The sequence below is a fragment of the Lampetra planeri genome, chromosome 38, assembly GCF_965212315.1.
Source record: "Lampetra planeri chromosome 38, kcLamPlan1.2.h2, whole genome shotgun sequence".
NCBI classification, from domain to species: domain Eukaryota; kingdom Metazoa; phylum Chordata; class Hyperoartia; order Petromyzontiformes; family Petromyzontidae; genus Lampetra; species Lampetra planeri.
Window position 1 is genome coordinate 7,660,627 of NC_136144.1, and position 21,908 is coordinate 7,682,534.

At 48.3% G+C, this 21,908-nt stretch overlaps 1 protein-coding gene across 4 annotated transcripts in view; it reads right to left on the reverse strand.

Annotated features, from left to right (window-relative positions):
• Positions 1–21,908, reverse strand: part of LOC144731264 (membrane-associated guanylate kinase, WW and PDZ domain-containing protein 2-like) — a 135,313-nt gene that overhangs the window by 21,890 nt on the left and 91,515 nt on the right. For 3 of the 4 annotated variants that reach the window (XM_078612303.1, XM_078612302.1, XM_078612306.1), the window contains exons 9-16: positions 17,372–17,429; positions 16,514–16,584; positions 14,225–14,353; positions 13,361–13,543; positions 8,853–9,248; positions 6,209–6,424; positions 1,666–1,703; positions 1,047–1,257 (exon numbers count right to left, since the gene is read on the reverse strand). In XM_078612303.1, the coding sequence (XP_078468429.1) occupies positions 1,047–1,257; positions 1,666–1,703; positions 6,209–6,424; positions 8,853–9,248; positions 13,361–13,543; positions 14,225–14,353; positions 16,514–16,584; positions 17,372–17,429 (1,302 nt within the window). The remainder of the gene's footprint in view (positions 1–1,046; positions 1,258–1,665; positions 1,704–6,208; positions 6,425–8,852; positions 9,249–13,360; positions 13,544–14,224; positions 14,354–16,513; positions 16,585–17,371; positions 17,430–21,908) is intronic. The other variant, XM_078612304.1, reaches the window with a different exon arrangement.

Here is a 21,908-nt window from a genome sequence, read left to right on the forward strand (position 1 = left end):
GCATGTTTCTCAAGGACCCGGAGAAAAATCCACGCGACCACGGGCAGAACATGCAAACTCCAAATATCCAGGCGTCAGGGACAGGATCGAACCCACGACCTTCTGCATACCAGGCGAGGTAGTAAACGTCTCGTCACCGTGGCGCTCATTTGCATGGGCCACCACCACATGGACATAACCCCCCATGGGAGAATCGTGAACCCAAAAGTCCCAATCCATAAACCATGCCCCCCCACCTGCCCCCGTACCCTCTGAGCATACCCTTTTCAGTAAGTGCCAGGCATGTGAAAAGCCCAATGAAAAAAAATAAAGGAGAATGCATTTGTCTTCAATGCACTGCTGTTGCGAAAGTTCATAATGGACGCTTCATCTAATGCACGGTTCGACAACCAAGATAACAAGGAGAGCCTTTTTTTCTTTTCTCGAAATCGGTGAAAAAATAATCAATATTTGAAGAGTCGCAATGCGATGTGAATACGAGATGGTTGGTCTTTAATAAACAACGGTCACGAAACAGTCCTCTTAAAGAGCCGCATACGGCTCCGGAGCTGCGGGTTGCAGACCCCTGAACTAATGATCTAATGGAATGGGGGGGCCTGGTGCCGAGATGTTATCTGCCTCGCCTGGTATACAGGAGGTCGTGGGTTCGATCCCAAACACGACGCCTATATATTTAGAATTTGCACGTTTTCCCCATGGTCAACGTGGATTTTTCTCTGGGTCCTCCCGTTTTCCCATCCACATTTAGAATCATGCGTTTAAGAGTATTTGGCTGCTATAAATTTCCACGTGATAAGCCACTTTGCCGAGCTTTCATTTGTGGCCTTCTAGAGAGGCTATGTAGCTCAGTTTGACCTTGTCTGGGAAAATATAAATAGTAGTAGTAATGACATGGTACTGATGGCAAGATAGGAACAAACATTGGTGGGGTGGGGGAATCAGTACAGGCTGTGGACCACAGCAACAGGCAGTATCAGCGGAGCAAGCAGCAGCAGGATCATCACAAGACGGCGGAAATTTCCGGAGGGACAGAAACCCCAACTCACGTTGGGAGTCCTCGTAGAGGCTCTGCGGGTCCTCGTAGACGCGGGACGCCTCCTGCCGGCCGCGGAACTCCTCGGCAGGAGGTCGCCTATAGGGGGGCTGCGCGTGGGACGGAGCGATGCCCGCAGGTGGCAGGGCCGGAGGCTGCGAGAAGCGTCGGGGCGGCGAGTCCCGTGTCAAGCTGCCCTGGCTGTCGTGTCGTTCGTAAGCCTGCTGCCGGGACAAAACGTGTGCACGTGGGGTGGGGGGTTCAGTTAGCAGAGTTGTGCATGTTATCGATTTAAAGCTTTCGTGACTGCAGGGATTCATCTTCTTGGTTCTTTCGGTAAAGTCACGTAGAAGGGAAATAATAAAATAATAAAAATAAAGCATAATAAAATAATTCTCACGATGTTTCGGCCACAACGCAAGCAGCCGTCCTCAGGTGAAAAACAGGTCTGTCGAAAAGGCAGCGCTGTCTTTCCTTCTACGTGACTTTACCGAAAGAACCAAGAAGATGAATCCCCGCAGTCACGAAAGCTTTAAATCGAAATGGCTAATATTGTTCGCGAAAGCCTCCGTGTAACATTTCGCTTGTTGGTGTCATGTAAACATGGGAAACGATGCACTGCACAGCCATACCATTTGCGCCACTCTGTTGGGGGAGAACGGCGATTGCCCTGCAAGAGAAGATGTGCACAGAGCAGATGAGCACAGCGGCACGATTGACGCGGCGCACACGACTGCACAACCATCCAAGTACCACTGTGTGCATGTATCTACGTAGAACTTCTTTCGCACCCTACATAGCCAACCGTGCTAATCGGAAGGGTGGGGGAAGGACAACAAATTAAACACAAAAAGTAGTTCTAAAAGACACGAGTTGTCAATCTACATGATTTAAAAGTGCATAGCTCCAGTGGCTTCCTAATATAGTAGGAAGAGCGTTCCAGACGGCTTCAGAAGCACATCTGAAAGCGCGCGGTGCGGCGACAGTCTTTGTGTTCGATGGCCAGTCAAAAGCCGCTGCTCCGAGGATGACCGGAGTTCACAGATGGTTTATAGCTGCTTAACGAGATCAGCAACGTATTGTGGTTCATTTGTGGCAAGCAATTTGTGTGTAATGATTGCGAGCTCATAACAACGTCTGACCTCGCAGCCGGAATGCTACGAGTTAAAATCCTGGCTGGATGATGTTGGTCCAGTCCAATGCTTCATTTCAGCCAGAAGTCCACAACGCTATTCCAATAATTATTTTGGCCACGCCACATCCATCTTGCCTCGTTTATGGTCCTAACATGTTCATGGGATTATTGTACTAGAGAGTAAACTAATATAATATTATTATGGACAGGCGTAGCTTGTACTCAAGTGTTAGTTGGTGCCTTACATCAGTAAATCCTACTCTGAGCTGGCCTAGCAACGTTCTGGACTAGTGAGAAATTAAGCGTAGAATAAGTACCGCTCCAAATTACAAATACTGTACGTACTTCATCTAGATTTGAAGTTTTCGTGATTGCAAAAAAAAATACAAAATAATCGCTTAAGTAGCTTACTTCAGAGATTTTCTTGCTGTGGTTGTCACCACATGATGACGGGTGCTTGGGTTGTGCCCGAAACGTCGTGATTTAAATATATATTTTTTAAATCGGATTTATTTATTTTTTATTTTAATTTATTTTCTTTACCTACGTGACTTTCCTGAAAGAACCAAGAATATGTACTTTATCTACTTTCCTATCAAGAAAGCAAGGCACTTTAAATGTTATAAATGAAGAATTGTTCAAGACATTTCTCGTGTCTGTGCATTCCATGCTCAACAATAATACTTCTGTGTTCTGGGACTGACACATGAGTAGAAGCCCGTTCAGCACATTAACCGGGCACATTGCACAAGAAGGACAGTATGCACATTTACAACATTTAGTTTAGGAAGCTTTCCAGCCACATTATAAACTAACAAATAAACGATCTGTAATTGACCAGGTAAGACCCATTGAGCTACATGGCTCATTTTCAGAAGCGACCTGAAATTTATAGCAGCCAAATACCCTAAAACAAATGTTTGTAAACGTGTAGGGAAAAACCAGAGGACCCTGAGAAAAATCCACGTGACCACAGGGAGAGAGAGTGACATGTAATCTCCAAATATACAGGCGCAGGGTTGAGATCGAACCCACGACCTCCCGTATACCAGGCGAGGGAGTTAACATCTCTCCACCGTGGCGAGACACTTCACGTTGCTTTAAAATCAGAGATTGCTGTGAACATCCAAGTTTGCTCACCCTACCCCTTGGCAATCCAATACACACTTCACGCAATCTTTCTTGCGACATTCCAAAATTACAAAAAAAGTGCCTCGCGCACACGGAACGATATCGTCTCTGTCGACGCTAAAGCCCCGTTTTTACTGTGCGCGGACGGCTGCCGGGGGTTTCTCTTCCCGCGAGCATCGATCTCGCGCCTCTTCTCTCGTCACATCCATGCATCTCACTCCACCGCATCGTCCAGTCTCGGGAAACGCGGATTTTAAAAGCGGAAATTCTGCATCCGAGCTACATTTGTCATCATCATTATTATCACAAACGCAGTCGATCATCTTCTCCACAGATTGAATCACAGATGTGAATATTTGGAAACTACAGTGCATGCCACCTGTTCCAAATATAATGACCGTTGATGTTTTGCAGTCAGTGGCTCAGAAGCCGGGTGTGATATAAACAGAGCAATAACTTTTTTCAATATGTTTCAGTGAAATGTATTAGTGACACACACATTTTTAATTGACAAAACAAACTCTGAAACTAGTCAAGAGTGTTCCTGCTATGTGTGGGCAGTGAAAATTACTCCTACACATATATTACTTCTTTGTCGTTATCAGCTATGATCAATCCACTGCTGGATGAAGGCCTCCCCAATCCACCACCACCACATCGAACTTGCCGAGCCTCCCGTACTGCAACATCTGTGAACAAGATCTTCGTAACTTCTCGGATTCCTCCAGTGTAAATAAAGATTCCGAACGATCTTGCAAAGTAATAGCCTACCCGACAACTGCGCATTAGCAGTTTTAATTCTGCATATCCCTCAGTAGATGTTCCACCTCAGGCATGTTCTAAATCTTGGCTGCCACTCCATTATTGTTCTTAAGCATCGTCCCTTCTAGCCACGACTTGTCGTCTTGCACAAGTCCACCGGTTCTTCTGCTCGCCTTTCAGCCGCTTAAGTTAATGAGTCCATGTGTTCCTCCCGGTCTGGCTTCTTTGCACACTTTTTAGTTTTTGTTCAGTATTTTTCATGTAGGACTTATTAAGCACAATCAACCAAGACCGTACAACATTATCCATTTTGTACAAATGTATGACGACCACCCCTCTCAACCCTCATGAAGGTAATAAATGAAAGATTACACTGGTTTTAAGCTCACAAGTCTCATCGGCAGTGTGTGGCCTGTTCAACACTTGTAGCTAGGGTTTTCCTCATGTCATGGGGAAACAATAACAAGATAAATTATATACAAAAGCTCTCCACGAACACCTTGGGACATGTTCAGAGCAATACAGAAATATTGTACAAAATTCATAAACCGTTATGAAACACTGGCACAAATTCCCAGTGGGTGGCAGCCTAAAAAATGTTGTGCAATTTAAACTTTTATGTGACAAGCCAGACCTTCGTCTGTTTGCAATGTGACTAGGAAATGCCCATGACATTTCACGCAATAAGTTTTCATTTTACAAGGACATTTCTATTCAACTCTCACCTTAAAACATGACAGGAATAAATAGAGTCAAACATTTCTTTGCAAACCCCTAAGTTGGGGACGTGCATTGTGTAAATATTTCGTCGTGGTCTCTTTGACCTACGTTGGAGGTCATATGTCACATGCACAGGGCTCTCGTCCTCAGAATCAGAATATTTATTTATATTGGAGGAATCCGACCATGGGTCCCTGGCTCCGCCCGGTCAGAATGCGCCCCTAACTCACTTCTGTACGACGTGTGCTGTGGAAGTGACTTAGTGGGCCGCATCGCACACGGACAAGTGACATGACGCTCCTCGTCAGGCAGATGACGTCCGCTCGATGGGCGACCACACCGTCTCTCGTGCCGCCACCTGGGCCATGAAATTAACTTCCACCAGAGGCTCGGTGCTCCGCCGAGCCTTCCGGCTCCTTCAGATCCCACCTTAAAGACATCCATCCTTAAAAGGCTATATGACTTCCTTAATACTCTTTGGTTCTTTCGGGAAAAGTCACGTAGGTAGAAAAATAAAATAGATCACGACGTTTCGATCGCCACACAAGCAAGACGTTTGCTTGTGTGGCGATCGAAACGTCGTGATCTATTTTATTTTTCTACCTACGTGACTTTACCGAAAGAACCAGAGTATGGATTCCTGCAGTCACAAAAGCTTCAAATCAACATTTTACTTCCTTAATAATTTTCTGTTTACCCTTGGTGTGTATATTTTGATTTGGTAGGGTGTTCTTATCACGAGGCCCTGCATGCTTTGATGAGGTTTTCAAGAATATGTTTCCCCCGTATGCATTTAATTTCTGTTCTTAGCTCTGTGCCGCACTGTTTAAATAGCTGTTCGCCATTTCCTTCCCTCGCACCGTCTGATTAGCACAGTTGGCTACGTACGGTGTGAAAGAAGTTCAGCATATGTACGTTACCATTATTACAACTGTAGCGGCAGCGTTGAGCGCAGTAGGCGATTGCCACGACTTGTAGCCTGTAATGACGGCCTCGAGTCAACAGGGAGCAGAAGGGAGTCTAATGGTGATAGGCCAATGTGAACCCCAAGGCAGCTCGGGACCAGAGGTACAAACCCCCAGACGCCACAGGAAGGGAGCTGGGGGATAACGTCACTTCCCCAGGCCCCTCCAGACGGTTCCAGAAGGGAGGAGTGGCCAGGGGCGGAGTGAGCCAGAGACGAGTATAAAACACGGTCCCCTGAACGGGACCGGGAAGTCGTCGTCGTTACCTGAAGACTCAAAGATCCACCCTGAAGCTGTCACCTTGAAGACCCGAAGCGAAGAGCCCAAAAGGGCAGAACCCAAACCCCTGGCTAGGGTCGGGTCAAAGCTTAACCAGCGAAGAGGTTAGAGTGTAACCGATCATTCACGACAAGGGCATCGTCTTTATCATCGCGGTCGCCGCCTCCCCGACGGGCGCGTTACCTCCGCGCTGCAGCAGCATGGAGGCCTGTGCGCCCGTGGCACACTCCTTGAGCAGCGTCACCACGTCCATGTGCGAGCACTCGCGCACCGAGCGCCCGTTGATCTCCAGGATGAGGTCTCCCTCGCGCAGCTCCAGGCCTCGGCGGCTGTCCAGGATCTGCTTGATGCGCTGCCCGCTCGGACTGTCGGCGATCGTGAAGCCGAAGCCTGCGCGCCCTTCAGTCCGTTGCAAACAAAGATGTCGGCACCTCCGATTTGGCACGGTTGGCTACGCGTGGTGCCAATAAAGTTCAACATACGTACTTAAGTCAAGTCTTAAGTCAAGATCCCCCGTGTAGCCTGTAACAGAATGTTGGGGCAGGCGCTGTTAGCGGAGCACCGATGAAGACCGGCACTGTGGCACATGAGGGGGTGGGTGGCCAACACCACTGCCCGGCCGCCTTTGTCTCCAAAGCGGTGATGTGTTACACATTCGCACCAGGTACTCATTCGAGGACCGAGTTGACCTAGGGGAGGCCCCCAGGACGTGTTCAGATAATCGACACTGGTCTTGGCCGTGAGCGAGAATCGAACACGCGTTGCCGGGTTCGTAGCAGTGCGCTAACCGCGAAACACACACACCCACACACACACGCGTGCCTCCACCACAGATGTTTAGTGTTACACACCACAGGGGCACAGCGATCGATCAATCAATCAATCAATCGTTATTTATCTACAAAATCTCACGATACAATACCGTGGAGCATTATAGACTAAAAAATACATAACACTGCGCTACAGCAACGCATAACGAGTGTGTGTACGTCATTGTTTTTGGTGTTGAACGAGGCCTCGTGATTTAAAAATTTAGCGCTTTCGCTAATAACTTCCCGTAATCCCGCATTAGTTCAACAACCCTGACCCCGCTGATGACAGCCAGAAAGTTAAAAGCAGTTCCGAGTTTGTTTGCTCAAACAAATGCTGATTTATAATACTGGCCTAGGAAGCCAAAGGGGCAGATGAAATGAAAATATTTATAATTCATGGCATGGCGCAGGAACAGAGTTCCGCTTATATTTTATTTAAATAGCGTCCCTTCACATCAACGAAGGTGTCTCGGAACGTTTGCACAAAATAAAATGTACGTGAATTATCGATACACAAAAACAAGACATTTAGTTTAAAATATGAACAAAGCAACATAACTGTAGGAATATCCGCCGCTCATTTATGCGGGCGAAACGTAGTTCCCTTTAAACATTTATCATCGCATCTCTAGGCACACCAGTAACATGGCAGGCCTTTTTACCGTCAAACTTCAGCCGTTCAAAGTCACGCTCACCTGCTCACCTCTAAATTCACCGCCGCATATTTACCTGCCGCGATATATTTATTACGGTGGACACTGACGTAGAAAACTAAACTGGAGCTGCAAAATTCGCAAAGATTCGCGGAGGAGGTGGTTACCGAAAAATCGCACCGAGGGACAAAATGAAGAACACACGGATCAGACAAACGAACACACATTAGGGGTCATCGTATCGATAAAAAAATCGCAGGACAACGCTAACTTACGGAATACGGAATCAAGCTGTGGACCCACTGGCAATAACCACGAAAAAATGAAGACTCGGAAAGTTGACCAAAGGAAAGTCAATTGACTTGGGAGAGGGGTGGGTCACTTCGCAAAATGGGTCGACGGGCCGGTGGGCTTGAGCCCAACAATGTGGACTCGCGGACGTAACCACCGCACAACAAAATCGCTCTGCGCCCACTGAGAATTTACGCAATGATAAAGCTGTTGAACACGTAGGGCTTTTGCGAACAATATCATCCAAAAGGTTTTTTTGGTTAGATCGCGTAAATGTATGCGTCTTTAAACCCGCCACCACCCGACACAGCCAACTAGTAAGGGTTGTCACGTAAACAGAACGTGGCCAATTCGTCACTAGTACAGCACTAACCGGTGTTTTGGAGAGCCAGGCCACAACATTTACAATCCGAGTACGACGTTTCGCCAGTAATTACAACGGAGCTTCATCAGGCAATAGCCAGATTTGTGGAGAAGTCCATCTGTTTCGTTCCTTATATAGAGGCGTAGATGTGGTGACCACACTTCTGCGCTCTTGAGTCAACGTACATTATGCATGCGCATTATGCGAGCCCATTAATCTCGTCCTTCCTGTCCATTGCGTGTATTCAAATAGCCCAGACTAAATCTTGACTTAAAACTTTCGTGACTGCAGGAATTCATATTCTTTGGGTCTTGTGTCGCGATCGAAACGTCGTAGTTTTATTTTATTTTATTATTTTTGGAGCCTATCTACGGGACTTTACCGAAAGACCCAAAGAATATGAAGCCCAGACTAATCAGAGAATCTATTGAAATTTTAAGATTTTTTTTTTTTACCGTTCGGATAGTGACCGACTTAGTGCTGCGTGGAAGTGAATAATCAAGTAACATTGTTTAAATGCACGCCTATACAGCCCACCTGACTTCAATAGGGACATGGCCGAGTGGGGTGGGGGGGAAGCACTATTAGTAAACCCCCAACCCCCTCACCCCGTCGCTTGCCGCGGAGGTCCACCAGATTTGAACCCCGCCGGGCCGCCCCCCGCTCAACGCCGCCACTGCCACCTTCGTCACGCGAATCCTCCTTACCCTTGACGATCTTGACGGACACGAGCTCGGGCTGCGAGCCGACGGACGACGTCTGCGAGCCGCTGTCGTCGTAGTAGCCATTGGCCTTGGCGATGTACGTGGGCGGCGAAAACGGCCGGCGGTGCGGGTCGTAGGTCGGCGGCGACTGCGCGTGGGAGCTGTCGGCGATGTCCGGCATCGATTTGGACGAGCCGGGCCCCCCGCGGTCGGATGGCCGGCCGTCCTGGTAGGGCGGCACCTCCAGGTCCGGGTCGTCGGGGTCGTAGGGCAGAGGGTAGCCGCGGCACAGCTGAAGGTCGACGGAATCGCCCACTGGCACCGACTGGAACATCCTCACCACCTCCTTTTGGGTGAAGCCGAGCACACAGGTGTCGTTCACGTACACGATGACGTCACCTGCGGAGGTTTGGTGACGGGGGAGAGAGGAAAGCATCACCGCAGAGCCCGGGGGGGGGGGGGATTCATGCTTAGGAGAGGTGGCCAAGTGGCTCAGCCGTCGGAGCCCTGCGCTGGCACTGCTGAGGCCATGGGTTTGAATCTGGGTTTTCGGCCGCCTGTAAATCAAACTGGGTTGTGAAGCCGACTGTGCAACTTTTAAGTGTTATCTTCTTGTAGGTACGGGGTTTCCTCCGGTGACTCCGGGTTTGCTCCCACATGCAACAAAACCTCTCGTTAAATGGGGTCGGCCAATCATCCCAATGCAGGACACTCCTGATCAGTATTTCTTTTTCTTCTTCATCCTTTCCCTCAATGTTGATCCCAAACGTACACAAATATTGTTGGCATCACCTCGTGAGACAGCGTCCGTCTGGATCCATCGCCAAGCGTCGCATGCCCCTTGTCACTCGAAAGGTCCCACAGAAGCGAATATCACAGAACTCCCTCTGAGAGCTCTTCAAATGAGTATTTATTTTACGACTTGCCAACAACACCTTAAAACATGACGCAAAATATTAATTAAGACATGGGCTGAACATCCTAATACACAACGCGCGTGAAAAATGGTTTTGAGGCTGGGGCTTTGTCAGCTAGATAAATAAATCACATTGTTTGATAAAATTATTGACATCCAACTGTCGATTATTGTGGTATCATCATGCACAATGTTTAACGGTTGATTGCCCTACTAATGTATATACTATTTGCAAGAACAGATTTTAAAGTGAATATATAGCTGAATGCCATTGAACTCTGGGAATTGAGATTTCTTATTCAAGAGGAGACTGCCATTTTCTTGGATAAATAAAGATCATTATAGTTTATTAGTCCATTATTATTATTATTATCCGGAAAGACGGCACAGCGGCTAAGAGCTCGCGGCTTGCCATTGGAAGGTCACAAGTTCAAATGCTGGCAGGGGGTTGTTGACTCAGCCCTGCATCCCCCCGGGGTTGATAACATGAGCACCACTTTGTGGGCAGTCAACTCGTGTCATCCTATCAGTAAACTCACCCCCCACCACCACCGCCATCGTTATCAACAGCAGCCTCGATCAATCCACTGCTGGATTAAGACCTCACGGTCCTCCAATAGGGGAAACAATCCTATTCTTGGTTCTTTCGGTAAAGTCACGTAGATAGAAAACAAAAATAAAAGTAGTCAAATAAAAATAAAAGCAAACAAACCCTAGATAAAAAAAGTAAAATAAAACAATCCGCCCGGCTCTTGCACACGAGGCAATCTCATTTCTCCACCTCCACAGCAGACGTCCGCCACCTGGATGCCGCTCCGTTGTCATCCTTGCCCCACCGACCGTTGGCCTTAAGAATGTGGCGATTCTACACGAGCACCACGCCACGCTTGTTCGAGCAGGCAAACGCGCAACGCCGATTGCTATGATGTAAATGTGTGCTGGGAATGTGTTTTCGATGAAAGATCGCCAGACTTTTGGAATTTTTAGGATAAACTCCGGATCCTGCGAAATATCGGATCGCTAACATGATGTAATCACTTAACACGTCTTCGTGCCAACAAAAGTGATGTCACCAGATGTCAGGTGACACCACTGTTGGTGGTAAAGTGCGAAATCACTTCCGGTGATGTGACTTTTAAAAATATATATCCGGACCGTCGAAAAATGTTTCCTCTCAGGCCATATTTCCAGAATTCTCAAATTAATCCAATGACCGGAAACACATGCCCCTAATGTGCAGACTTTGCTCCAGGTCCTCAACGATCAGATTATATTTCCGATGCACGGATCGCGCATCGGTCAAAAGGTCAATGTTCGTAGGGCCCTTTAATTGAGCTGCGTAACCAATACGTCCAACGGCACAGGGCCCAATGACACGTGGACAAACGCGCAAGCGTGACAAACCAGAGACGTAAGTCAGCCCCCCCCCCACTCCCTTCGGTTAAAAATATCCAGACGACTGTCATCCCTCACGGCCGCATCAGTCGTAAAGCTATTAAAATAAGAATCTGGTGGATGAATAAGCTGCAGTCGATTTCAAGATTATTTCTCCAAGTCGAGTTTGGAACAGAAGAACAAGAGCTCCTTTGGTGAGTGACCTTCAGTGACCTTCAGGACGGCACCGGTAGGTGGCTTCAAACAAGCCGAAAGCTGCAAAATATTTGACTTCCTTTTTTGTGCCACGGTCAGAAAAATTATCCCCGAAGTTTGAAATAAACGCACGGGGATTTCACGCGGCAATCGCAGCGGTTAGCGTGCTGTGCTCTGAAACCGACGACCTCGGCTCGATGCTCGGCCACGGCTAATGCCAGTGTCAAGTTCGGTCTTCACCAGAACTGGGTTAAGCACACCCCTTCCACCTCCTCCAACTTTCACCATCACACACTAACCAGTGCGGTGAAGTACGGTCAAACAACCCCCCCAGGTAGAAGATGGTATGAGGAGGCCTTTCATCCAGCAGTGGACTGTACACACAATACTAACGAGTGAACAGTACTTATCAGATAACAGTTTTTTGGCTCCCGTCATAGAAACGTGGAATTTTGCAGCACTGTTTCATAGTGATGAGGGACACTAAGGATTCAGAGAGGCCTCCTATGCATTTGACTCGACTTTTCTTGGAAGATAACGACTTATTTTTAATACTTATGGTGTTGCATGATGACAAAACGACGTGGCTTGCTCGCAGCGACGGACTGGGACAAAAAAAAATCGGCCAAACCATTTGTAAACACATTCGCCCAAATTCGGACTATGGGTAATCATTTGTGTTTGTTAAATGGCTTGTACGACGAACTGGACACTCGCAGCAAGATTTTCAGGTGTGACGTACAAGCGTTATTTTGCTGTGCGATCTCATGGTCCGTTTGGGCTGGTCCAAAAAACAAATGGGCCGGTGAGGAAGGCTGCCGAATATGGGACTTAATGCCAACTGAGAGTGTAAATAAGCAATGAAGCATACACATTAGAGAAAATAACATATTTTTAAATCCTTTATATTAAGTTCACTTGCTTGCGCGCTTACGACCGTGCAAATCTTTCGGTCGTTTTTTAACCCACTTCCCGTGATCCAATCGAGCTGACATTTTGCACACAGACTCGTTGTGCGTGACAATTTATTTTCCAAAATGTAACACTTTTTAGGAATTTTTATTATTATTTAATTACCAATTGCTTAATGGTGGCAGGCAATCATCTGACCCATAGGTGGCAGCCATCTCAAGCCAGAGGACGAGAGGACTCTAGCCGCCACGCATATAAAGGATTTATAGTGAAAAACTTTGTTTTTACGGGTTAATTTTTTATGTCCCCACCGGCCCTCTGAATGGACTGGCCCAACCGGCATTTGCCCTACGGACTGCTGCCCTGTGGCCAGTCAGAGCCTGCTTGCTCGCTCGGAGATATTTTCGTGCATTCCTCGCCGTTTGTAAACGCGGAAAGGAGACCTGCGGCGGTAACTGCTGCTCTGACTAGAGGCTCGTACCCCCAGCACCGCGTTGCCGAGTAACGGAATCACGGCCGGCCTGACAGTTCACAAGATGTTTTAGTCCATCGGCCTTTCATCTTCCCAGACCAAATATTATCCAGCGGCGACTGTTGAAGGCGAGCAACACTCTGGGCCAGCTTTGACCTTTCTGGTGCTCGTAAGCAGCGGTCAGGCTCGCTAAACAAATGCTGCTGGGAATGCCAGGATGTTATTGGCAAGAGCAGTTCATATAAAATATGGGACACCCCCCCCCCGGCCTGGCGCAAAGAGCAAGAGCACATGGGGGTCACGAAATGGCTATAGGGGAGGGATGGGAAGGAGTGGATGGGATGGGCAACGGGGAAGAGGTTAGATTTCGACAGAGGAACGATGAAAGAAATTACCCTAAAATTATTAAACTGGGATAACACGCAGCGAATATGGTTCCCCTCCACTGCGAAATCTATGTGTGTATGGTGAACTTCATTCGCACCGTACATAGCCAACCTTGGTAATAGGAAAGGTCTGCATACGTATGTTCAACTCTTTCACACCGTACGTAGCCAACCACGCTCATGGGAGGCGAGCGAGTCGGAGGAGTGCGGGAGGGGGGGGGGGGGAGGCGCTCACCTCTTCGCATGCGCCCGTCTCGCGTAGCCGGTCCGTCGGGCACGAGTCCGCGCACCTGCAGGAACTCGCGTGGCGTGTCTCCGCCCACGATGGTGAAGCCGAAGCCCTGGCTCGTCTTGAGTAGCGACGCGCGCACAGAGGAGCCACGCAGCTCCCGCGGGTCGCGCGTAAACACCCACGCGCCTGAGCGACGTCGGGGCAGGACGAGGGGGGGGGGTAGGACGAGGAGGGGCAGGGCAAGGTCGGGCAGGGCAAGGTCGGGCAGGGCAAGGTCGGGCAGGGCAAGGTCAGGCAGGGCAAGGTCGGGCAGGGCAAGGTCAGGCAGGGCAGAAGCAGGAAAAGGGGCAGGAGGCAGGGCAGATACGTGGGTAGAGGTCAAGACAAAAAGCCCCAGTGTAGCGTGTTTGGGCACGTGATGTGACAGAGGGTGGGTGGCCAGCACCACGCCCGGCTGCCTTTGTCTCCCTAGCAGCAATGTTTACACACCGCACCAGGTACTCATTTTGCTGCTCAGTTGACCTAGGTTAGGCCCAGGACCAGTTCAGATAATTGCGACTGGTGTTGGCCATGAGCATTTCCCGCTCATGGCACACTCACTGCTACACCACCGCTCCCCACAATATAAAGACAAAACACACAGACACACGGGCACTCATAACCAGACGTTGGTACGCACATCGCCATGAACTCTTTGGGTCTCGAAGAACCCTATACATGATGTACGGATAGGGAAGCAGACGCTTAGTCCATTGCGCGGGAGACATTTATATTCTGCCGAACACCACTGACGCCTGGCTCTGTAGGGTTCGAGGGCAGCTCGCGAGAGTGACCGCTGCCCATCGTATATATTTGTAGCTCCATTACCTTGCTCGGGTGGATGTGGATCGTGGGAGGAGGTGGTGACGAGGAGGTCGTTGGCACTGTGAGACCTCTGGGGGTGTGGGCTTCCGCCTCCAGGCTTCGAACGAGGCAGTGTCGATGAAGAGACGTCCGCTGAGAGAGAACAAATACAACAGCATAAAAGTATAACCCGTAATTCTAGATTTGAAGCTTTCGTGACTGCAAGGATTCATATTCTTAGGTTTTTTCGATAAAGTCACGTAGGTAAAACATAAAAATTAAAAAATTATATGATTTTATTATATTGTTTTATTTTATTTTTATTAATTTTGATGTTTTACCTACGTGACTTTACCGAAAAAACCTAAGAATATATAACCCGTAATAACAAAGTTTTTCACTATAAATCCTTTATATGCGTGGCGGCTAGAGTCCTCTCGTCCTCTGGCTTGAGATGGCTGCCACCTATGGGTCAGATGATTGCATGGCAGCATTAAGCAATTGGTAATTAAACATAATATTTTTGTCCTAAAAAGTGTAAAATTTAGGAATTTTTTTTCACGAACATAAATTGTCACGCACAACGAGTCTATGTGGAAAATGTCAGCTCGATTGGATCACGGGAAGTGGGTTAAAAAACGACCGAAAGATTGGCACGGTCCTAAGCAAGCAAGCAAGTGAACTTAATATAAAGGATTTAAAAAAGACAAATATTTGCCGTGTTGCCCACACAGGCTGGTAGTGAACACCTCTGTAGGCCCACATGACGCAGCACCATGCCAGACTGTGCAGTGCCGAGATTTTTCCCTCTACGCCACCTACCCACGTTATCCCCACCACAGGCGACCAGCTGTAGTGGTACCCAATTATACTTGCTGGGCGGACAGAGGCAGGGTGATTTTAGAAAGTTTGCCCATTGTTTTAACTGTAGAGCCGGGAGATGGAATCAAACCGGCAGCCTCCGGAATGCAAGTCCGGTGTGATCACCACTACACGACGGCAGCCTCCCACTGTTTCTCAGTAAAAAAAGAAAATCTAAAACTTTACGTGTTTATCGCTCTAGACCAGTGGTTCTTCTTAACCTGTGGTGCACGCACACACCGGGGGTGTGAGATGCCCTTTCTGGGGGTGCGAGACATGCCAGGTTTTTTTTTTTAAGGTAAATCATTGAAACACAAATTAAGTACGGACGCGCGAGTACAACTACTTTGTTTGATCAAACCTATGTATTCATTAAAATTCTAAAAAATGTTTACGATTGTGAACCAAAGGGGTGCAAGGCTGCAGTAAAGGTTAAAAAGCACTGGTCCAGACGTTTCCATAAATGCGGCAAAATCTGCGGTCACCGTTTTTTTTGTTTAAACCATTTTTGTCCAACGCGGTTACTGGCAATGGCAAAAAAAAAATAAAACCCATTCTATGGACCCGACGACAAAACGGTCCTTCTTTCGATTCATAACGCACGTTTACCGTAAGGGATTTGACACGGCAATTCGGCTGTCGCACGGAGGAGACATGCCACTGCCACAGATTGCCGTCACTGACCACGTGCGGGCCCCCCCGAGTTCCATCAAAAGCTTTCGTTTGCTTCGGCGGGACCCCGCAAAATTGCTTCAGCCGACCCTGGGCATAATCTAGACACATCAATCACCTGCCTGCCTCTCACACGAAGATTACAAAAGAAAACCCCCCTCCACCTCCCTCCCTCCCTCTCCCACCCCTGCCCCCATCGCCTGGAGGAGGTTTCAGCTCAAGACACTGACGGAATAGTGGAAACTTGGCAACGATTACTGATGCGAGTGGTCCTAACACAATAAAAAAAAATACAATTTTAAATCAAAATTTTTTTATGCAAAAAGTGATTTGCACGCAGTGGCACAGGTCTGTGGCAGGCTGCGAGGCACGTGAATTTAAATTTGACGTGAACGCCAAAACATTGCAACGATTTCGAAAAAGCCGATGACGACGATGGCCCATTGTTGTTTTTTTTCTTTTGTGCGCTCCGCAGTTGCTTGTGAATAACGGCGACCGCTGCGTTTATCTGGCGCCGCGTGCGTGCGTGCGTGCGTGCGAGAGGCGGAAAACAAAATCAATACCAAAAACACACCCATTATCGCGAGTCATCATCAACGAACAGATCAGTCGGGCCAATTTTCCCTTCTAAAAGATCCTTTTGAATGACAAAAAAATATATATATAGAACAGCGGAGGGCGGTTTTGTCTTTTTTTTTTTGCTTTGCACAGCCAAATGCCCACCAACGCCGGTGGTGACACGTTGGCCAATTGGCTTGGCTCTCCTGAGACCCCACTCACCTCGCTGACTCTGCCTTCTCCTCTTCGCTTCCACGACCGGATTTTCGAACTGAGTCCTTTTGTTCAGATGGCTGCACGGCGGACAAACGGGGAGGGCATCACGCCGATTCAATTTCAGTCACAGCAGCCGCGGAAGAGACAATAATTGCGAAGCGCTCTCGTGCACCAGTGACGTCACATCGAGCGGGAGCAATTGCCCTGCGGAGGCAGTTGAAGTGTACGATGCGCGTGTGCCTCTGCGCGTGTGCTCGTGTGTGTGTGTGTGAGGAGCGGTGGTGCAGCGGTTTAGTGCGCTGCGCTGAGAACCCGGCAACCAGCAGGGTTCAGTTCCCGCTCACGGCCTACACCAGTGACGATTATCTGAACCGGTCCCGGGCCTCACCTGGGTAGACTCGGCCTCAAATTAGTACCTGGTGCGGTGTGTAAACATCACCGCGGGGGAGAAAAAAGGAGACTGGGCGTGGTGCCGGCCACCTCGGGTGCCGTGACGGTCTTTATTCGGTGGTTACTAACAGCACTTGCCCCAACAGTCAGTCAAGGCTTCATGGGGAATCTTTGTCTCTGTCCGTGTAAGAACTGTACGTGCGTAGCACGTGTGGTTTGCATGCGTACATGGATGTCATTTGCAATACGGGGGCAGCAGAGGGAGGCGTAGTTGTAAACGCAGTGTGCGATGAACCCATAGACTTGAGTTCGATTCCAGGCCACGGCTAACTTCAGCAGCAGCAATTATGCGAACCAGTCCTGAGATAAATGGGACCCACCCCGACCCGACCCGACCTCACGCGACCTTCGGCTGCCAGGGCCCAGCCGCCCAGCCGCCCAGCCGCCGTGCACGCGGCTCACGAGAGTACTCACTCGACGTAATAGACGCCGTGCTGCGGGTCATCGATCCTCTCCCATCCGTACGGAAGCTCTGCAACGAGACACAAGACCGTTTACATTGGATCCACACGTGGGTGGGCGCGCACCGCACGCACAGAAGCATCGTCTCTATAGGAGGTGCGATTTTTTTTCCTCTCTCCCCCCCTACCTTCATTTCGCACTTCGTTTTTAGCGGGGGGAAAAGTCTCACCGAGTCTCAAGAATCTTTTTTTCAGGAGAGTCCCTGCCAAGCTTTGCGCAGTTGGCGGGCGGCGGGGGGCAGGGGGAGGCGATGTTGCTTCGTGTAAATCCCAATTGAGTAATTTGTAGGTCTAATTTTACAGCATTCAGATGGTTTGGGCCAATGCCGGTTACAGTGTATGGGGGGGGGGATAGTTTCTTTAGCTATGGGAGGAAAGCGGAGAATCTGGGGTAAACACAATGCAGAACAAGGAGAGGGCATGCAACTCCACACAGAAAGCCAACTCTAGAATCAAACCCGGGCGCTTCTTCCCGTGAGGCACAAGTGTTACCACTGCGCCACCCTGCCAGGATATTTGAGACGTTTCATCATAACCAGCAACGATCTAGACACCAGACTTAAGTTAGATGCTTTTAAATATATTTTAACAGCCTAGGTTCATCATTAGCTATGGTTAATCTACTGCTGGATGAAGGCATCCTCAAGCAGTTCCCTACGGTGTTGTAATATACCATCGACCACTGGCACACATACTTACAAATAAAAGTTTGTAAGAGATGAATGAACAATAAAATACCATTATGCCTGGCCTCGCAGACTCTCAAAAACACAACAGTTGAATCAATAGAAATGTATTGGGAGTCTCCCAGCTCTCATGAATCAAGGCCTAAAAAAAAAAAAAGCATTTATGATTAATGAAGGCCATTTACAACAATGGGAAAGCTTCACCGAGACTGCATTAAGTAGCAAAACGCATATCAGGAGTCGGGCCAAGCGAGAAAGGATTTTGACAAAGCTATTCCCAACGAGGTTACGAAGATATTCTCCGACCATAAATAGAGACGCATGAGCATAACCAGAGCAAATGCTAGCAACTCAGTTTTCCCGATGACCAAGTCTCATTTTATTTTGCTATTATTATTAGGTCGTATAGGGCATTTGCTAATCTACTGCTGGATAAAAAACCTTCCCATGCTGTGTTAGTAATGTTTTTTTTTAATAATCACATTTCACTGCGCTGGTTAATGCAGGTTCAGGAGCAGGAGGGATGAGCGAGGAAGAGGGACATGGACCGGTGATTGAGATATAATTCGCCGCTGTTCTCACTAAATTAACTATTAAGTATTTTTATTTTACCAAGTAAGGCCCACTGAGCTATGTAACGCTTTTTCAGAAGCGACCTGACTAACACAAATGATAGCTCGGCGAAGTGGCTCATCACATGGAAATTTATAGCAGCCAAATCATCTAAATGCATATTAATTCTAAATATGGAAGACCCGGAGAAAAGGCCACACAACCACGGGGAGAACATGCAAACGTCAAATTGACAGGTGTCAGGGTCGGGATCGAACCCACAACTGCCTGTATACCAGGCGAGGTCGTTAACATCTCGCCACAGTGGCGCCCCTTGACCAGGAATCAAACTCGTGCCGCTGAATTCACGACGCAACAGAGTGCTTCACACGTCCAATGCCGATTCAATTGATTTGTGCGCCCAATGTTCCCAGGCAGGTGCCAGAGCATATCCCTAGGGGAGGCATCGGTGCAGGTTCATGAAGCATTTTCCCATAAATTTGAATAGCAGCACAGAATTGAACCGGGGTCACCGGGTTCGTTTGTAACGTTGTTACATAAACCACCGTGATACTACTCCACGGCGATACACACACACACGAGCCCAAGGGACCCCTCGTACAGCCGTAGGGACCGTTAGGGTATGATGTGCTGTTAGCGAACGCCTATTAAGGATGGGAAAAGGACGTGGAAGAGACTGTGTAGCCCAGCACCACATCCGGCCACTTTTGTCTCCCAGTTGCTGATGTGCAACCAAAGTGCATTTTAGGCGGAGTACAATGATACTCAAAACAAACGATTGCTTTCCCAGGAAAGCCTCACGGAGTCGTCTCAAGGAGCATTTTTCAAAAAGGCCCTGCCAAGTTGTTGCGGTGGCGGGGACGATGTTGCAATGTGCAAATCCCAAGTGGATTTTTTCATCCATTGGGATATTTGGCCAATAACAGTTTCGTCGTACGTTTTTTTTTTCACAGACCTCGGGGAGGACCAGGACAGGTTCAGGCAAATTACCACTGCCGTTATCCAGAGCGGGGAATTGAACTCGGGTTCGACGTGTTTGTATCAGTGAATGACAAAAGTCGGCAGCACATTCGGTATGCATAATTTACCTCTTTGTATACTGTACCGAGAATCGGGCACAATGCTAAAAGCAGTTTAAGGCAGCATTTAACAGGCGCAGGCTGTAAAAAATTACCGCTGTGCTCCCAATTTAACCTCTGTGCTTGTCATCATAAGGATCATATTTAAATCAAGGTGCCAATAAGAGATAACGGATCCTTGCTCCATACTCCGAGGTCATCAACGACCAATTCAAATAAAATGCATCATAACGGTATGCATATTTAAACTGCACATCGTTAATCACGGTCAAATGATCAAATATTAACTTTTTGCTCATCGAGCCTTTCTCTCTGCTGCGATGCGCTCAGAGATCTTTGCTGACGAATTCACACAGAACAGTATTCACATTCAGATGATGCGAAATAGAGCGCAAGTATTGAGAGCATCTTGCTCATTACTCTCAGCTGGCACTCACTCTCCCTTCGCTACACCGATGCAGTCAAACACATCACGGAGCCTCCCAATAGTTAAACAATTTGCTTTCCGTGCCATCTGCAACACTGTCCATTGCAGCGTTCCTTTGTTGTTCCCAGCTATCCATCAGTCTGCGCCACCACGCAAGCTGTCCGTCTTCGTGCGTCGCGTTAGTGCGGAGGCGGTAGCGCAATGGGTTAATCGCACCGCACTATGAACCCAGCCAACCTCTGTTCGATTCCCCCCACTCACGGCTGACATGAATGGAAAATATCTGAGCCGGGCTTCTTCTAGGTCGACTTGGCCTTAAATGAGTACATACTGCAGTGTGTTAACATCAGCAATGCTGTCCATACAAATCCTGGTGTGCCGTAATGGCCATTCATAGGTGCTCGCCAAAAGCACTTGCCTCGACAGCCTGCAAAAAAGCCTATATGGGGAGATTTGCATCATTATCTTCCTTGTAAAAAACACACAAAAGTAGACTTCTGGTTACAATGGTCCATAGGAAAAGGCTGCCCTTCATCAAACTACTGCTGAATGCAGTTCTCAGAATATCAAGTTGTTTTGGGGTTCGTATGATCATACTTCACCATGCTGGGCAATGCCGGTTGGTCAAAGGGCATCCCCCAGGGCCGGTTCATTCACGCCCCCGACCCGCTGATACGCAGCAAAAGTCCAGGAGTAAAAAAAATCAGATCACCGGGATCACAGTGCAGTCTGCTAACCACTGTCCCACCACTCCAACCCAATGGGCTCTTACCTGATCATGGAGGCAATCTGTCTGGCACGGCAGCATATGATGCTAAGCGCTGGTTAAATGAGCCAATGTCGGAATTTGCGAGTGGTGCAAATTCCGCATTCCTACGGCGAGAGTGGCGGAAAGTCAACCCCATAGGGCGACCGCTGCTGACATGCCCATGCTGGGGAGACAAATGCCTCCTCCGCCTTAAACAAGAGTTGAGGTTGAGCAATGCAAGGGTAAAAAAAATAAGATGCCAACAGAAAAATCAACGGGGGACAAAATAAAGATCTGTGTAATTTTTTTGTTTGCTGTTGCAAACCAACGGACTAGAGCGCCATTAAACTTGTACAAACAGCGTGGGTAGCAGCGCTACCATCGCCGCGTCTTACAACATCGTTGGGTTTCCCGGCAACAGACGATCACTCCGCCGGCACAAACGATGCGTTGGTTCGCTCTCATTAACGGCATCCCGCACGCATTTACCGAGAGCCAAAAAACAAAAGCACCGACGCGTATATAATACGTCCCGATGTTGAGTGGGAGATTTTATGCCTCGCCATTTTCACCCGCGTGGAGACCTCCGATTTAAAAAGACAAACATTTTTATTGGAAAGCCAACGAATGCGAAAGACACAACGCAGACGATCCCTGGGGTTTGATCTTCCACGAAACGCGTGGTCCACCCTAAACACAAACCAATGGCAGATGCAGATACCGGATGCACAAATGGAAAATTAAAAACTCTGCAGTGGTGTGCGACTGTTGTAATCCAGAACAGCCCGTGCAACATATAAACGAAGCAATGCCCCCTGATCCACAAATACGAAGGAGACGCCGCAACGATACGCCACTCCGCTGCTCCCGATGCGGTTATCTGGCTTGACCACCTGAACGTGAGAAATTGTAATTTGTTGCTCTGCATCTGTCGTACGAAAAGAAAGAAGAATTGGAAACCACAGTTCCTCTTCAGC